General features: G+C 25.5%; 4 protein-coding genes across 10 annotated transcripts; 3 read left to right on the top strand and 1 right to left on the bottom strand.

The window, feature by feature from the left end:
- Positions 1-405: 405 nt before the first annotated feature.
- Positions 406-5,133, top strand: LOC100871349 (venom protease). Of its 5 annotated transcripts, XM_086917818.1 has the most exons (8): positions 406-630; positions 921-953; positions 1,077-1,172; positions 1,273-1,534; positions 1,715-1,983; positions 2,059-2,222; positions 2,296-2,473; positions 2,570-2,673. In XM_086917818.1, exons 1-7 carry the CDS (start codon positions 528-530, stop codon positions 2,464-2,466), a joined length of 1,098 nt encoding a protein of 365 aa, XP_086773944.1. In that variant the 5' UTR covers positions 406-527; the 3' UTR covers positions 2,467-2,473; positions 2,570-2,673. The 5 variants fall into 5 exon arrangements, with proteins under 5 accessions (XP_086773944.1, XP_086773940.1, XP_086773942.1 ...); XM_086917814.1 differs by having other exon boundaries at positions 921-1,172; XM_086917816.1 differs by having other exon boundaries at positions 2,296-2,673.
- Positions 3,730-7,583, top strand: Scgbeta (sarcoglycan beta). Its single transcript, XM_003695966.4, has 7 exons — positions 3,730-3,854; positions 4,954-5,211; positions 5,285-5,406; positions 5,547-5,708; positions 5,932-6,078; positions 6,143-6,386; positions 6,454-7,583. The coding sequence occupies exons 5-7, from the start codon at positions 5,939-5,941 to the stop codon at positions 7,099-7,101; spliced, it is 1,032 nt and encodes a 343-aa protein (XP_003696014.1). The 5' UTR covers positions 3,730-3,854; positions 4,954-5,211; positions 5,285-5,406; positions 5,547-5,708; positions 5,932-5,938; the 3' UTR covers positions 7,102-7,583.
- LOC100866346 (interleukin enhancer-binding factor 2 homolog) lies at positions 7,315-9,459 on the bottom strand. Of its 2 annotated transcripts, XM_012489921.3 has the most exons (4): positions 9,143-9,459; positions 8,572-8,878; positions 7,932-8,496; positions 7,315-7,858 (listed from the first exon to the last, which is right to left on the bottom strand). In XM_012489921.3, exons 2-4 carry the CDS (start codon positions 8,869-8,871, stop codon positions 7,572-7,574), a joined length of 1,152 nt encoding a protein of 383 aa, XP_012345375.1. In that variant the 5' UTR covers positions 8,872-8,878; positions 9,143-9,459; the 3' UTR covers positions 7,315-7,571. The 2 variants fall into 2 exon arrangements, with proteins under 2 accessions (XP_012345375.1, XP_012345374.1); XM_012489920.3 differs by lacking the exon at positions 9,143-9,459 and having other exon boundaries at positions 8,572-8,886.
- Positions 9,460-10,065: 606 nt separating this feature from the next.
- LOC100871233 (uncharacterized) lies at positions 10,066-17,357 on the top strand. Of its 2 annotated transcripts, XM_086917810.1 has the most exons (10): positions 10,066-10,312; positions 10,379-10,875; positions 10,949-11,016; positions 11,102-11,330; positions 11,405-11,530; positions 11,666-13,395; positions 13,529-16,660; positions 16,735-16,861; positions 16,933-17,072; positions 17,154-17,357. In XM_086917810.1, the coding sequence occupies exons 1-10, from the start codon at positions 10,266-10,268 to the stop codon at positions 17,355-17,357; spliced, it is 6,300 nt and encodes a 2,099-aa protein (XP_086773936.1). In that variant the 5' UTR covers positions 10,066-10,265. The 2 variants fall into 2 exon arrangements, with proteins under 2 accessions (XP_086773936.1, XP_086773937.1); XM_086917811.1 differs by lacking the exon at positions 16,933-17,072 and having other exon boundaries at positions 17,154-17,290.
- Positions 17,358-17,429: the final 72 nt, after the last annotated feature.

Consider the following 17,429-nt stretch of genomic DNA (forward strand, 5'->3'; position numbering starts at 1 on the left):
TATACATCTTTTTATAATACTTTTTTTTCATATTTAAATTACAACTTTTAAGTTGTAAAACAAATATATGAGTTGTTTTTCTTTATATTATCTTCATTCATATTTATTTAAAAAATGTTAATATTATATATATTTTTTTTTTTTTTTTTTTTTTGCTTATTTGATCTCAATTTCTTTTCAGATCTTTATAGAATGTATAGCACATATTTTTTATAAATATTGTTTAATAAATGTAATGAATAATAATTAAATAATGTTTTAAAATATCATTTTATAAATAAATTCACCTAACTTGAAAATTCTGATTTTAATGAAAATTTGTTAGGTATTTGAATAATTTTCATTTATTCATGATTCATGTAATTAATTAACTTCTATTTTCTTAGAAATTCGTTTCATTTTCAGAAAGAAAAGATTCATCGCTCATCCTATCACCAGTTATTATCTTCGAAGTAAGGAGGGATATACAAAAGTGATGTGTAAGGAGAAATACGAAGCAGTCGAGAAACTTACGGAGTAGTGAAGGCATGTCTCGATTATCGTCACAATTTTTCTTACCAATAACAACGTTGATTATAGTGTTTTTATGCTTTCTATGTAATCCGATTTTTTGTAATGCACAGGATATAGGTAAGTTTTTTAGTAGACAATAAATAAAAATATATAAAAAATTAGATTTGTTATATATCTAATACTAATATAATAATCTAATGACATTTAATATGATATTTAAAATTATATTTATAAATGATTAGTTTTATTTTGTTGTTATAGAAAATTAATTAAGAAAAGTTTATAAGAGAAAATAAAAAATAGGTACAATGGACTACTTCATAAAGTTAATTAGGATTTTTTCTGTATACTCATTGTTAATGAATATTCATATAGATCTTATCTAATATTTAATATTTTTTTTTTAGATGAAGCATGTATCACTGATAACAATTCGCCAGGTATTTGTAAATTTATTCTACAATGTCCTTCGGTTTATGAAAATTTATTAAGAGGATTACCACCACGTAAAATATGTGGATATCTTAATTTTGATCCTCTTGTATGCTGTCCAAACATTTCAGAAAAAATATATACAACCACAATTAGAACTACAACTAAAAAAACTACAATTACAACTCTTCCACCATTTACTGGCAGAGGTGCCAAAACAAGAGCAAGTATGTACTTTATATATATATATAATTTTTTAAATTTCGAATTTTTTAAATTCTTTCTTTTAAAACTTTATATTGTAATCTATTATAATAATTATTTTAGAATGTGAAGAATACAGTAGATCTCTATACACGACCGAATATCCACCAACTTTAGCAGTAAATAAGAAACCTAAAAATGTATCTTTGTGTTATGTTAAACGCAAACTTATCGTTGGTGGTACAAAAGCTGAATTAAAAGAATTTCCGCATATGGCTGCAATTGGATTTGACACACCAAATGGCATTGTTTGGGCATGCGGTGGCACATTAATTTCAGAAAGATTCGTTTTAACCGCTGCACATTGTACCTTTAACAGAAACTTGTATATATTTTAATTCTTACTTCAATATTATCATTCAAATTATTATTAGTCATATAGTTGTTAGCATTATAGATATTAATATTAACAGCAAAATAATAATTATGTAATCATTATATAAATAATAATTAAAATATTATATATATATTATATATATATAAATTCGAATATAACTTTTTATAGGAATAGCACTGCAAATTGGGTGCGATTAGGTGATTTAAATCTCGAGAGATCGGATGATAATGCAGAACCAGAAAATTTCCGTGTTGTTGAGCGAATAAGAAATCCTCATTATAAACCACCATCCCAATATCACGATATCGCGCTTCTTAAGTTAGAAAGAAGTGTGCAATTCAATGCGTGGATAAGACCAAGTTGTTTACCGTATTCTTTACCGGATAGTGGCCCTGATGGTAAGGCAACTGCAACAGGATGGGGAGATGTTGAATGGCGTAAGTACAATAATTAAAAAAAATCTTATTTATTTCAATAAAATAATATTTCAATTTGAATTTTTTTTCGAAAAGACGAAAGCAGTTCAAATGATTTATTAAAAGTCACAATTAGTTTGGTATCTCAACCAAAATGTAATGAGTTATTCATCGGAAATGAAAAAAACAATAAACTCAAATTTGGAATCATGGAAGATTCGCAAATCTGCGCTGGTGAACTTGGAAAAGATACTTGTCAGGTAATAATATTTTAAGAATAATATAGTAAAAAATATAATAAAAATATGAAATTTATATCTATTGCGATTGTAGGGAGATAGTGGTGGACCACTCGTCATCTTAAATCAAGATTACGATTGTATGTATACTTTAATCGGTATAACGAGTTTAGGAAAGCTTTGCGGTACCATTATTCCTGGTATATATACTCGTGTTTATAATTATATTCCATGGATAGAGAATATAGTTTGGCCAGATTTATAATATAAATGTAAAATAAATACATTTTTATATTAAATTTTATATTAAATTTTTATATTAAATTACATATATTAAATTGTATTTATGTATTTTATTTTTTTTATAGATTTACAAATATATTTATATAGAATACAGAAGTTTGTATAGATATTTTATATGATCAAAATTTTATTACACAATACATATTAAATACATAATATTTTAATATAATTTATGATTATATCTTATTTCAATACTTTTTTTTTTTTTAATTCTATGTATTTTTCGAAAAAAAGAAATATTTTTAATATTTGTAGTTATAAAATTATTAAAAATTACTATAGAATTTTTTATATGTAATTCTTTTGAAATGAATACTTAAGATTATGCAATATGCAGTACTTGAATTTTCAATATTACAAATAATTTTCTATTATTAGAATAAAAAATTCAATTGATAATGAAGCAGATTAATAGTAAATATTTTAATATTAATCATTAACTTATACAAGCTATTGATAATGTAAGAATAAAAAATTATATTATATATACATACATTTCTTGGATCTGTTCGCGCATAATTATCGTTAAAAGAATCTTATAAAAAGAAAATAAGATAACCCTGTCTTGTTTTTACAACCAATCACTTATTATTGAATATTAATCTATTAAAGAAATTGAAACTATAAGAGCGTACAAAGAAAGATACTAAATCAGTAATTAAAGAAACTACGTATAAATTAGTGAAGATAGAAATGAATTTGAAACATTGATGATATTATTAATTTTAATCTTATTTTTTTTAACTGAATTTTGCTATAAAGCACTGAAACAAGATAATTCTTTCGTGTGATTGGTGAAGAAAAGATTTAAGAAAATATAATATTTAATATTTATATACTTGAGATAAAAAAAGATAAGAGATTCGAGTAATGAAAATGATTTTAGTCTAATAATAAATTTATCGTACTAGAGTAGAAAATGAATAAAATATCAATTTATATATATATATATTTGTACTTTGCAACAGAAATCGTTAAAGAATTCATGCATGTGAAACGTACTCTGAATATAAAAAAAAAAGAAATATACAATTTCCTCTTGAGAGTCGTAAAACTGATAATTTAACGCGGGTACATAGAGACTGTACATATTAATAATTCGTTGTATGACATAAGTCAGAGTTACGATAAAACTTATCTTGTAGATATTCAATATGCTACTTATAAAATGTATACATACAATGATATTTCGTTTCATTTCTATGAACAAATAAATGATCGCATTAAGTTTTATCAAAATTCTCCTTTAATGCGATTCAGATTTAAGTTCACTTGTCAAATTTGCTTAAGTTTTGCGAAACGATGAAAAGTTTCCTTCTACATAGAAAACGTATGGATATGATATAGCATGTAATGTATCGATATATCATCATTTTCTAATTTTATTTTGCATTCTGTCTTTTTGTTTTCGCAATTTCCTTCAGTTTTACATGTAACAAATAGACAATTTCCGCGCCCTATATAGGAATTGAACCTATCATGTGTTTTCTACAAACAAGAAAAATAATAGATATAGAATTTTTTTAAAAAATCTATTACTAACATTATTATTACTACAATTATTACCACCACCACCAGTATCTCAATTCTTCCGAGTGAAATCTGGGACGCCAAAGCAGCACAAAATAGATATTTTACAATAAATATTATAGAAATTCGAAGATTGTGACATTTATCTTGTAAGAAGATTTTTATAAGAATTTTTATAAGAAAAAAAGAATTGTTTTCTTATCAATTCATCTATTTTATATCTTTTGTTAGCTTAAATTCAATATATTTAGAAAAGAAAACATAATAATAATTATTTTATTAATTATTAATTATTTAGAATGTGAAGAAATTCGAAACAGTATTCCGAAATTTATTATGGTTTATTATGTTATAAAATCAGTAATTGGAGAATTCACATTTATAACTGCAATTAGATTTCGCGGTTCTGAAAAGGGAAACATTGTCTGGCTATACATTGTCTGGTTCCCTAATTTCAAAAAATTTTGTAGTAACTGTAGCATATTTTATCTACAATGATCTACACTGATAAAGATTCATCTAACCACTCGTATCAATATCAATTTATAATTTCATCATAGCTATTAAAACATTGATCCCCAATTTCTAAAAATGTCAGAAATAACATTTCTTCTTTCTTAAGAATAGCAGAATATGATATTAAAGTTTGATCATTTATTTTTTTGATACATTAATTTGTGATAAATATTAATTTCCCATATGTATAATAAATAAGTATTAGATTAATATTTGTTGTATAATAAATTCGTATAATAAGTTCATATTTCTTTATAAAAATATTAAATATTGACAATTTATAAAATTTTTTTTTATATTAAATTATCTTAAAAAACTCGATAAATATGTTTGTTTTTCTAATGTATTTAAATAAAATTGTTTATAACAACATAATATGTCTAATTAAAAATAATTTTTGCAGGGGAAGTGCAATTTGGATTCGATTAGATGATTTAAATCTTGAGAAATCGGATGATGATAAAATGCAGTTAATTTTCGAATTATTGACAGGATAAGATATCCCGCATATAAATCATCATTTGAATATCATGATATCATGTTTCTTAAATTAAAATAAAATGTAATATTTAATCAGATAAAATCTTGTTTAGTACATTCCTTACCAGATATTAATATTAATGATAAACTATTACAATGAGATAGGGAGTAATCGAATGGAGTAAAATTCATTTTCTATTAATATTAATCAAATTAATAAAATAAAATGATTTCTAACTAATTTTTTTTTTTAGATGGAGATAGATCAAATGATTTGTTAAAAGTCATATTGGATTTTGGTATTTCATAATCTCAAGTTTGAAATTATGAATAATTGGCAAATTTGTAGTGACTCAGAAAAGATAATATTTGTCAGGTATACTACTTTTAAAAATAATATAGAAGAAGTATTAATTACTGTTAAATTTATTCATAGGGAGTGGATTATAACAAAAATTTTTAATAAATATATTTTAAAATTTACTGAATATTTGATTTTTATTAATTTTGATATAGGTATTTAAGGCGAAAGCTTTGGATAATATTTTGCATCGATACGAAAAGACGCGCAAGCGCCAATTGGTAGATTTTACCTAGTTTTCGTTACACCGTGTACGTGTGTAGTTAAAAATCAGGTGATCATCTATTTTCATTTGTTCAGAAGCAATTGCTCTCAAGGTAAGAATCGTTATTTTATAGATTGATTGTTTTATATAATGTAAAAGTGTACAAAATAAATGAAAAATCCAACATGTGAATATATTACTAAAATTAAAAACTAATTGTTCTTATACCTAACTTATAATTTGAATATAAATGGCATTAGTATTATCAATTTAAGAAAAAAATATTCATTAAAGTTAAAAATTCATATGATTTTACATTATTGACACTTGCACAGTGATTCAATGTCTGCCATTCTCGACGCATGTGGAAATGATACTGAATCACCCTCAATATCAAAAGCTGAGGATAATTTATCCAACAGTGACGGACCGTTAATTAAAGGCTGCATTCGTCAAAATAGTTGCAGTAGTGTTCATATAAGGTGTAATAAAAATTTCATATTATCGAATCTGTAACATTTATTATAATAACAATCATTATTTTAGTTGCGAGAACGTTAATCGAACAATTGTATCATCTCACATTATGTCGGCATCTAACAAAAAATTAGCAAAAAGACGCTATTGTCTATGGACGCTAACTTTTATTCTAGCAATAATTGGATTATGCAATCTCTTCCTCAACATTACTGTGATTGCTGTTTTACGAATCAGTCAAGGGATGGAAGCGATGGAAATGATACCCGATGAAAATCTCGTAAAATTTTATGGAAAAACTGACTTAGATAAGGTCAGACATTAAAATATTTCACAAATATTTTTATATAATTATATAGATAATATATTCATATATATAGATATGCTTGCAATCAGGAGTTTGTCAGAGTTATGGGGACGAACCAATGGAAATCTCTGGTGACGAAGCTGGTGTACAAATAGGTGTAAATAATCAACGATCATACGATGAAACACATGCTAAAATGATGATTTTATCAAATGGTACCACTATATCGAAAATAGAATCTTTCGAAGTAAAAGATCTTAGAACTGGGATTATTTATTTTACTACTGATTTTCCAAATTTCGGTTTGCCTGTTGGTGTGGAAAAAATTGATGTGAAAATTGCAGAAACGCATAGAATCACTTCACCGGTTAATGAAAGTCTCATTGTAAATTCCGACGATCAAATTTCTATGCAAGGAGCAGAAGGTGCCAGTATAGAAAGCAAAAATATCATCTGGAGCGCAGATACAGATATTTCTTTAAAAAGTATTAATGGAAGCATTATCCTTGATGCCAAAGACGGTGTCTCTATTGATACAGAAAATATACCAATAACACCATTATTTTTACAAAATCCATCTGGTCATGAACAATATAAAGTTTGCATTTGTATGCCGCAAGGAAAACTCTTTAAAGTACCAATTCGTGTTGGTGCTAACAGTCGATCAATAAACTGCGCTCGCATCAATCGAACTCCAGAAAATGATCCTTGCTTGCGATAAAATCAAACATGTATTTAGATTTTTTATTCAATTTTATTAAAATATTTAATACTGCCAAGTACACAAAATTAGAAATCTTGATTTGACACTCGATTTATGATTTAAATAATTAAATTAGCAAACTATTTTAAATCTTTAATTAATAAAATATGTATTTTTCCGGATAAATTTGGAAAATAATATAGAATTGAATTATATATTTTACCACTAATATACACATATAATTCGGATTTTATTTGAGATATTACAAGTACAAATTCACACATAATATCATCATGTAAAAACATTGATATTAGTTATATTATTGCTAATAAAAAATCATACATTTTTGAAATTTGTGTACAATACTAAATACATTAATTTTTGTATCAGATATTCAAGATTATCAATAAAATTATAGAAAATAATACAAAATTCTCAGCCTTTTATAGGACACTGAATGAAAACATAATTATGTTGAATAAAAAAAGTTAAGCACTTTCTGTTATCATTTCTTCATTACTTTCTTCCATATCTTCTTGTTGTTCTTGTTCTGTAGGAGGTTCGTATACCTTGTCTAAAGGACTGGCAACAACACCACCTGCCCATACGCTCATTTCTACAGCAAGTTTATTAGTACCCTCAAGTAATGGTCTATAGCCTCCATGACCCAAGACACGTAATAATGTTTGAGCTGTGAGACATACCAAATCTTGTTGTTCTAATGTCATGGCTGTGTGTACACGTATATTGCCACCCTCACATGGATCAGAAATACCTTAATAAAATCATGACAAATATTATAAAATTTATTTATAAAATATTATTGCACAAGATATAATAATTTTTACCAGCAGATCCTGGAAGGAAAAGTCCAGAAGCAAGTAATTGAAGTACTCTTTTATATGCCTGATTTATTGGCAATGCTTGTCTACTGGGATTATTCATTATAGCATTGTGTGCTAATAAATCCAACATCCAAGGAGATAATGGCTCCAAACCTTCAAATCTACTTCTCAAATCTCTAAGTAATCTTATTAAAACTTTTATACTGGAATGATGAGCATTTTCTTCAAACCATCGGGAATGTCTAATTGCAGCAAGATGACCTTGACATATTTTTACATCTAAATGCTGGTCAGATTCTAATTTTCTTAAGTTCTGATGTAAAGTGGTAATCAGTACACGTACTGTGGCTTCATTATTAGCAATATCAAAACCACGTTCTGTATGAGTAAGTCTAAATATTTCTTTGGGATTAACAGTCTTTAAATCATTATTAACTTTTGTACCAAGTGCTTCCACGGCTGTTTTAGTAGGTAATGTTTTGAGGATCACAACAATATCAGCTACATTATGGCCTTTGATCATAGTTCCTTTTTTAAAGCTTCCTACTTGTCTTACTTCTTCTAATTGCTATAAATAATTATTATTAATAAATAAGAAATATAATTTGTACAATTAAAAATTATAGAAGAAATTTATATTTACACAAGCTTCAAAACTTCCTGGAGCAACTATTAAATTGTCAAGTACACTTTGTAATTTAGTTACTAAATTTAAAATAGAAGTTTGTTCCTTTGGTGTAGGACACATATCTGTATTTTTTTTTAAAAGTGCCATTTGAAAATCTGACTCATCTGGTGCTGGTTTAACACGTGGAAACGCAGCTTCACATAAAGTATAATCAAATGGATGACGTGGAAGGAATTGTTTTCTAGGAAATCCCATTCCACGTCCCATACCACCACGACCTCCTCTAATCATTCCACCTCGACCACCTCGTACCATATTATGTCTAATCATAGGAAGAAAAGTATTCAAAAGTATTCTAGAAACATTTATTGCAATGTATTAAAATATTTTTAAATACATTAAAGATACTTTCAATAATGAATTCTATAAATCTTTAGAAATCTATAAATGAAACAAATAAATTAATTGCAATAGATTAATGATATGAATTAATAAAATATTTAAAAAAAAAATTAACCTAAACATTTTCCGATTATAATACTATTAATAATTAATAATTGTTATGGTAGAAATATAACAAACTTACCAAAAGATAAAAAAATAAGTTTAAGATATTATTTTAACTTTTATCAATAATTTTCATTCACACTTATCAATACAAATTTTAATTAACCGCAACCAAGTAACATTAGACACATCAAAACATTAATTTAGTAAATCAAGATATTCTACTGCAACATTATATGAACTATATCTTAGCGCCACCTAGGTAAAACAATGTTTAAAAAAAAAAGTTAAAAAATACAAATTTTTATATAATATTTATTGAATAAAATAAATAGTATGAATATAAATAAAAAATTGTTATTATAAGAAAAATATTAAACATTAATTAAAAATATATGGTAAATTGATAAAATGAATGATAATCTGCATATATTTCATGCTATATAATAATATAATAATATTTAATTCTCGTTTTTATTTTTTATAAAAAATATTGCAAAATAATTATTAAATGTATTTTTAATTATTACAAAATATTAATTTTTTTATATTAATTAATTGATTAATTGATTAAAATTTGTTATATTGTATATAATATATAAAATAAATTTAAAAATTACATTATATAAACTTATATTAATCATAATAAAATTTCAATTTCATATTTCATGCTATATAATAATTATATTTAATTTTCGTTTTTATTTTTTATAAAAAATATTGCAAAGTAATTATTAAGTATATTTTTAATTATTACAAAATATTATTTTTTTTATATTAATTAATTCACTAATTGATTAAAATTTGTTATATTGTATATAATATATAAAATAAATTTAAAAATTACATTATATAAACTTATATTAATCATAATAAAATTTCAATTTTATATATATAATTTATAACTATAGGTATATTTATAATAGATATATTTATATATATATAATTTATAACTATAGATATATTTATAATAAATAATATATGTATATATATATATAATTTAATTGTAGATATATTCATTCTAAATTTAATAATTCTATTAATAAAATTAATAGAAACATCAAACCCAAACCAATAACCATTTTTCATCCCTCATACACCGCACAAATTTACAAGTATAATAGTAACACAACTTAAATGGAACTGGAAAACTAAACTATATACATTTTATTTATCATTCATCTTTGCTTCATTTGGCCAGAATGTCTAAAGTTTCTTTAAAATCAAAAACACTCAGACACCGTAGAAGGTATATGTGAAACATTTCTAACAAAAATTTTATTTTATATTAACTATATTACTTTTTTCTTAATAGAAAAGTTCCTGAAAAAAAGATGATTATAAAACCATATGGCTTTTGTTGTTCAATTGATGATGTTGATCCATTAACAAAATATGATAAATTAAAATCATATAAATCTTCATTGATGTCTCTACGTGCAATACATGAAAGTCCAACTTTTAAATTTCGAACAGAATTTACTGATTATATGGATCATGAAAATGGATCTTTAAAAAAGAAAGCCAAGTATACAGATGTTGGAGATTATAAACGCAAAAATTATAAAAGAAATAAACAAAATTTACAAAATATGAAAGATTTAAAAAGATTATATGAAAAAAAAAGACCATTTAATAAATCTAATGATTTTGAAGATTTACATGATGAAAAATTCGCATACCTTCTTCAAGGACCAATGCAATGGTATTTAGAAGATGAAATTAATTCAGCAAAAGATATATTTTGGGAACAAAAAATAAGAAAATATAATGAAGAAATGGATAAAAATACTGAAATTGGAAAAAAGAAAAGTAAATTTTAATTTAATTACTATTTCTATAATTAGTACAATAAAACCTAAAAACTTCATAATTTTTTTTTAAGTAATGCTTATGATGAAAAAGGAAACAGATATGTATCCTCGATGGTATCAAGATTTTTCTATTAATCAAGTATAATTCTCATACTTTATCAATTAAATATAATATTAAATCTTGATTAATATACTTCCAAATTTATATATATATTAATTTATAGATAAAAAATTTAAGAATGTTACAATGTATAATGCATAAAGATTGTGAAGAAATGGTAACAGGACGTACTCAAAGAACACTTATATCAATTGGAATTGTATCTACATTTTTCACACTAACATCAGATGCTATTAAGAAATTGCAAGAATCTTCTAATTGTAATGTAATTGAATTTTTAAGAGAAATTTATAAAATATTAACAGGAAATTATTTTGAAGAAGAAGGATATAGTATGCTATATCTTACTTTTAATTTATTTTTTTGTATTTTATATCTTTATATTAATTCTATTTTTAAATTTTAGAAAAATTTTATGATTGCAATGAACGAATAATCTTATCAGCTATTGCATTTTTAACTTTACCAGAAACTGTTATAGAACTACATAAACGTTTGCCGCCTATAACAATGCCAAAATTATATCCAAAACGTAATATTTTCTTATTAATTTGTTCATATAATTTATTCATATTTCTCATTAAATTGTTCATATATATTATTAATTTAATATTTTATTATATATTATTATTAATTTAGTATTTTATTATATATATTATTTATATAGCTACTGCGCCAGTAATATCAATAAGACAGAAAATGAAATCGCCCTATGAAGAAGAACTTTTTATGCGACCAGATTGGTGTACTTTTTATAATCATTTACAACATTGGCGAGAACAACGTAAATTAACGCCATTGCCAAACGTAATATTACCTCCTAAAGAGTGTATTTTAAATATAAAAAATATAATAACCAATCCTTATTACAAAGAAATTAAACATAATAAAGTACAAAACAATCCTGAAAATAGTCAATTAATTCATGTTAAAAATAATCCTCCTGTTCATATGACAAAAAAGGAAAATGTTTCTAAAACAAAATCAAATTCCCAAAAAGAAAAAAATATTGTTAAAATTAATAAAAAACAAGAAGATAAAAAAAAAAATAATATTATTCATGACATAAATTCTGTTGAATTACATCAAGATCAAACTTTTAAAAATGAATATTATAATGAAAATAATGAAGATGAAAAATTAAAAAAAATAATAAATTCTCCAATAAATACACAAAAAATACAAAATGATTCACAAAAATTTGGTGGTCTTAATGTTCCACCTTTATATGAAAATACATTATTTGATTTTACAATTAATGGAATTTCTGAGAAACCAGGACCAATAGAATATAAAATATGTGGAATTCTACAACCACCACAAGCAAATAAAAAATCTTGGCTTGATGAGAAACATGCACATTATATAATAGCTGGTGCTTCTGATGAACCACCAACTTGTCCTGTAACGTATGAAATGACTGGAGTTGCAAACGTAGTACCTTCTAATAGTGATGAAAGATTTTTTGCAGTATTGAAACTTGGAGATGGACCTAAAAAGATTTATCCAAGTGGTAGAAAAAATTTATCTCGTCATTGGCAAGAATGGTTGCAAAATGTAGATGAAGAATTTCGAAAAGTAGAGAGAGAGGCAAATAAAATGATAAAAAATATAGAAGCTATAACGAAATTAGTATTTCCAGGACCAAGCTGTGATAGCTGTTGTTCTTGTAGACAAACTAGAAAATCGTATTTTAGAGCAAAAGAAACGAAAGCACCTTATTTTGTAATAGATACTATAGCCGAAGATGATAATAAAAATAAATATATTGTAGGATCAATGGCAATGCATTCTCCTGCACCAACTCCTCCAGAATCAACTGTAAACTTATTAGAAGTTATAGCTTCAGAAGATGTTCTTAAAACAAGTTTAATAATAAATGGTATCACAACTGAAACAGGTGAAACGCAATATTATATAACCGGTGCTCAAGAAGATTTAATACGCGTACCTGGACGAATTATAGAGCCACATCCACCTAGGCCACCAAGAAATGTTCCGCCTTGCATATGTGCAATTCAACAAATGTTTAATAAAGGTTTGACTTCAACTTTGAGTCATGATAATATACCATGGACAAAAGAAGATGGACTATGCTTTGGAAAAAAATTTAGACCCCAAGAATTTCCTGCATATTCTTGTAAGAAATATCCCGGTGATAAATCATGTAGAAGAAGTCCATTTATTAATGAAATAATTAGATTACAAAAAAAAGCCGAAAGAAAAAAACAAAAAACTGAAGCTCCAGGGGAAAAAAAAATGTATAGTATTGCAGATTTTCAACCATGTGGAGATGAACATGGTATGAGTATTTGTGGAGGACCTTGGGGTACTTTGCATACTTTAACACCAGAAGAATTAGCAGAGCAAGAAAAATTACGAAAAGAAATATTAAGAGTACGTTTTATGTTTATGAATTAATTTAATTATAATTACGTTTATATAAGTACGTTTTATTTTTGTAAATTAATTTAATTATAAGAAATTATAATAATGTTATAATATATAATAAAATCATATTATTATTCAGAGTCCTCCGTGTGGAACAAAACCTGGTCAAGCTGTTTGTGAAGGTCCTTTTGGAACACGAATACCAAAACGGGAGATAGTTATAGAAGAAGAACTAGTAGGAGAAGAGGAAGAACTTGAAGAAGAAGAAGAAAAAGTAGAGGAAGCACCACCTCCTATCAAGAAAGAAAAAGAAAGGAAACGTGACGAAAAATGCTACATGAGTCCGCAATCCATAGAAATTAGGAAAAAAGAAAAGGTTGTGGAAAAGGTTGAAAAATTTATTCCTGATCCCACCTATCATGGTTATGATGATCCATGGAATGTATTTCGTACAGCACCAACAGAAAAAGAATCTGAAACTGATTTTAAAACATTATTAAAGCTTAGTTCTCCAAAACCACCAGCAACGCCTGTACAATCTAAAATATTAATAGATGAAACTGAAAAAGCTGCATTAGAGAAAAATTTTAAATTGGATACTAAAAAAGAAAATTTAAAAGAGATAAAAAAAATTTTTCTAAAAGACAAAAAAGAAAAAATTCCTACAAAAAGTATATCTCAAATTAAGGAAAAACGTGGTCGAGAAAAATTTAAAATCGAAAAAGTAAGTAAATCTCAAAGTTCGAAAAAAGAAAAAATTTCGAAAAGTATATCTCAAATTGACGAAAAACGTGGTCGAGAAAAATTTAAAATCGAAAAAGTAAGTAAATCTCAAAGTTCGAAAAAAGAAAAATTTTCTATAAAAAATATATCTCAAATTGCGGAAAAACATAATCGAGGAAAATTTAAGAGCGAAGAAAAAAGTGAAACAAAAACATTTGATAAAAAATCAATTTCAAGCGTAAAAACTAAAAAAATGAATGATAAAGTATTACAAATTAATATGAAAAACGATGAAACAAAAGATCAAAATCTTTCAAAATCAAAAAATGAGCGCAATCAAAAAGCGAATAAAAATCCTTCATCTTCGAAATATTTAGAGAAACAAAACGAAAAATCAAATCCTAAAAAACCTATATCTAATAAAGAAATATCTTTAACACATGATGATCAATTTAACAAAACATTTCAACAAAAAATACATAATGTAACAAATTATAATAAACAAGATAAGAAAAAGAAAAATACGAAGAAATCAAATCATAACCCAATTTTATTAGCAATTAAAAACAAACAAATAAAGAAGAAAAAATCAAATCCAAAATCGATAAGACGAGATAAAAAGAAAGATATATATATTGATCAAGATATAGATCCTGAAACAACTTATAAAAATAAGATATATGAATTGAAAAACATGTTAAAATCTCCTGAACTCTATCCTTATGATGTTAAACCAATAGATATTCCAGATGAACCTCCAGCAAAATGTCAATTAGAATACGACTACGATATTGAACCTGTAATTGATAGACAAGATGAAGCAGATGCAGATATACAATTACCAAGTAAAGGTCCTTGTGGATGGAAGACAAAATCAGAGCAAAAATTGCCAACTAAAAAAACTTTAGTATATCTCAGTGAACCAGATTATCCTCCAGAAACTGTACCAGTAAGATCAGGAGGAAAACCATGTATTTGTCGGGAAAATAGAGCAAAAAAAAAAATATTATTATATAATATTGGAGGAAATATAGGTGGAAAAAAAGATGACGAAGAAAAAAAATTATTTAAAAAAAAAAAAGAAGTCGAAGATAAAAAGATGCAAGTTATAGATGGTGTCATTTATTATACCCCACCACCGAGTCCCCGTAGAAGTGACGAATATGTACCTGAATATGATCTTTATGATTCCCCCTATGATATGTGTCTTACTCAACGTAAAGATCAAAATCTAAAATTTTTTGAACAATACAGTACACCCAAAATATCGGAAGTTTCAAAAAATAAAGAATCTTGTGGTTGCAGTCGATATATAGATACATATGGTATTCAAGCCACAGAAGAAGATGAGGAAAAAATTCAATTGATGAAAGAACTTGACAAAACCAGAGAAACATTAATAAACGCAAAATCACCAAAAGAACGTTGGAATTTGGCACTTAAAGATGTAAGTTTGTCTGAATATTTTACGCGATGTAGAGATAATTTACCTTGTTGGCTTAAATGTGCCAAATTTAATAAAGTAGGTTGTCCTATATCACATCGTAAACTTAAAACAAAACGACCAGTTTGTGAATGTAAGTATGAAAGAAAAATACTTGAACATAGAGAACAAAAATTGAAATGGAAGGAGCGTCAAAAACGATTAAAGACTTTGAAAAAACAACCTTATATAAATGTCGCAGATATTTCAAAACCATTAGTGCCAAATACAAAATTAATGATATCGGACGTAAAAAGAATTCCAAGAGAGGATGAATATGTTGACGATATTAAATATTGTATAACTGGCGTTGCCGAAAACTATTCTTATTTACCACCTAAGCAAGTAGTAGGTGGTATTCATATGGCTACTCCTATTCAAACACCTGAACCAAGCGAACATGAAATACCATGTGTTTGTTTACATCGTCATTGGTCTCTTACAAATATTCCGCCTGGACCTTTGCCAAAACCTGAAGAAATTTTACTTGCTGAAAAAAAAAAGAGACAAGAAGCCGTAAAAGAAGCATTTAGAGAAATTTACGCTCCTCAACCAGTCTATCATACGCATGATGAGCATAGCTGCAAAGATACATGTGGTCAAAATTTTAATATAGAAAATGATGAAAATATTACAGAAAATGAAACAAAATTTAAGCATGATGATAATCCCAATATAACTTCGTATTTACAAAAACCTATTGATGCTAAGAGCAAATTAACAAATATTTCTCAAAATACTAAGCACCGTGTTAAATCAAATATTGACTATACTCAGGATAAAACAGAAATTAAAAATATGTCAATAAAAAAATCCTCCGAAATTAAAAGCTCATATAAGAAAAATAAAAATACAAACATAATAGTACAAAAAGATTTTGGAAGTAAAATAAAGATTTCGGACAATAAAGACATTAAATCTGATAAAATTGAACAAAAACGTTTAAACATTTCTCAAAAATTAGAAAATAATCCTACCGAATCAAATATAGAAAATGTAGATATATCGGATAAAGAAAATGAAGAAGATTTTGATTCCAAAAATTATTTAATGACCATAGTAAAGGTAAAAGATACTTTTTTTATGTTTTCTATTTATTTGAATTAAATATAGAAATTTCTGAAATTCTTAATGCTCAGATTGAATTAAAAAAAATGGCAACAGAAGGATTTTTATTTGCAAAACTACCAAAAAGTTTTTTAATGCCACAGTTGCGATATTGGCTAATGTATAGAAAAGGAATAGTTGTTACTGATAAAGAAAAGAGTAAGTCAAACTTATTTTTATATATATAGTATTCGATATACAAATTATTATTTGAAATGTAATATTTTTAGAAAAATTATTACGTAAAAGTATTAATTTATGGAACAAGTTAGATACAATAACCGCTAAATCAGAAGTTCGAACTCCATTATTAAAAATGACAAAACTTAGGAATTTAACTTTCGATGATGCACAAGAAATAAAAAGAAAGGTTTTTTGAAACAATAAATACAACAATTTTTCAATTAGATTATTATTTTAATTATACAATTATAATTTTATTCATTTATAGATTGCAATGAAAAAAGCTATGTTTTATAGTCAAGTTCGTAAAGAACGTGTTTTGTATGGGCGATCAATGTGGAATTCAATGGAATATGGAAAATTTCCTTCGATATCGTTTAAGCAAGCATATTTCACTTATATGGCTAGTAAAGAAGCTGATGGTCATGTTTTTAAACCATGGATGCCTTCCGAAATACGCGATATGAAATAAAATATAAAAATATAAAAAATATCGTATATAAGAATTCGAATGTAGATAATCGATCTGAAAGTCGAATAATTT

This window comes from Apis florea, unplaced genomic scaffold, assembly GCF_048593485.1.
Source record: "Apis florea isolate Af1SG1 unplaced genomic scaffold, ASM4859348v1 contig_2272_pilon, whole genome shotgun sequence".
NCBI lineage: Eukaryota > Metazoa > Arthropoda > Insecta > Hymenoptera > Apidae > Apis > Apis florea.

Bases quoted from the DNA above. Each gene is read 5' to 3' on its own strand.
- LOC100871349 (XM_012489827.3), top strand. From the start codon at position 528: ATGTCTCGATTATCGTCACAATTTTTCTTACCAATAACAACGTTGATT. The intron at 1,535-1,714 runs GTATATATTTTA...AACTTTTTATAG, and splicing joins TGTACCTTTAACAGAAACTT to GAATAGCACTGCAAATTGGG. The intron at 2,223-2,295 runs GTAATAATATTT...TTGCGATTGTAG, and splicing joins TTGGAAAAGATACTTGTCAG to GGAGATAGTGGTGGACCACT.
- Scgbeta (XM_003695966.4), top strand. From the start codon at position 5,939: ATGTCTGCCATTCTCGACGCATGTGGAAATGATACTGAATCACCCTCA. The intron at 6,079-6,142 runs GTGTAATAAAAA...TCATTATTTTAG, and splicing joins TGCAGTAGTGTTCATATAAG to TTGCGAGAACGTTAATCGAA. The intron at 6,387-6,453 runs GTCAGACATTAA...TCATATATATAG, and splicing joins GAAAAACTGACTTAGATAAG to ATATGCTTGCAATCAGGAGT.
- LOC100866346 (XM_012489920.3), bottom strand. From the start codon at position 8,886: ATGATTAGACATAATATGGTACGAGGTGGTCGAGGTGGAATGATTAGA. The intron at 8,497-8,571 runs GTAAATATAAAT...AATTATTTATAG, and splicing joins CAGGAAGTTTTGAAGCTTGT to CAATTAGAAGAAGTAAGACA. The intron at 7,859-7,931 runs GTAAAAATTATT...GATTTTATTAAG, and splicing joins TTTCCTTCCAGGATCTGCTG to GTATTTCTGATCCATGTGAG.
- LOC100871233 (XM_086917810.1), top strand. From the start codon at position 10,266: ATGTCTAAAGTTTCTTTAAAATCAAAAACACTCAGACACCGTAGAAG. The intron at 10,313-10,378 runs GTATATGTGAAA...TTTTCTTAATAG, and splicing joins ACACTCAGACACCGTAGAAG to AAAAGTTCCTGAAAAAAAGA. The intron at 16,661-16,734 runs GTAAAAGATACT...CTTAATGCTCAG, and splicing joins ATTTAATGACCATAGTAAAG to ATTGAATTAAAAAAAATGGC.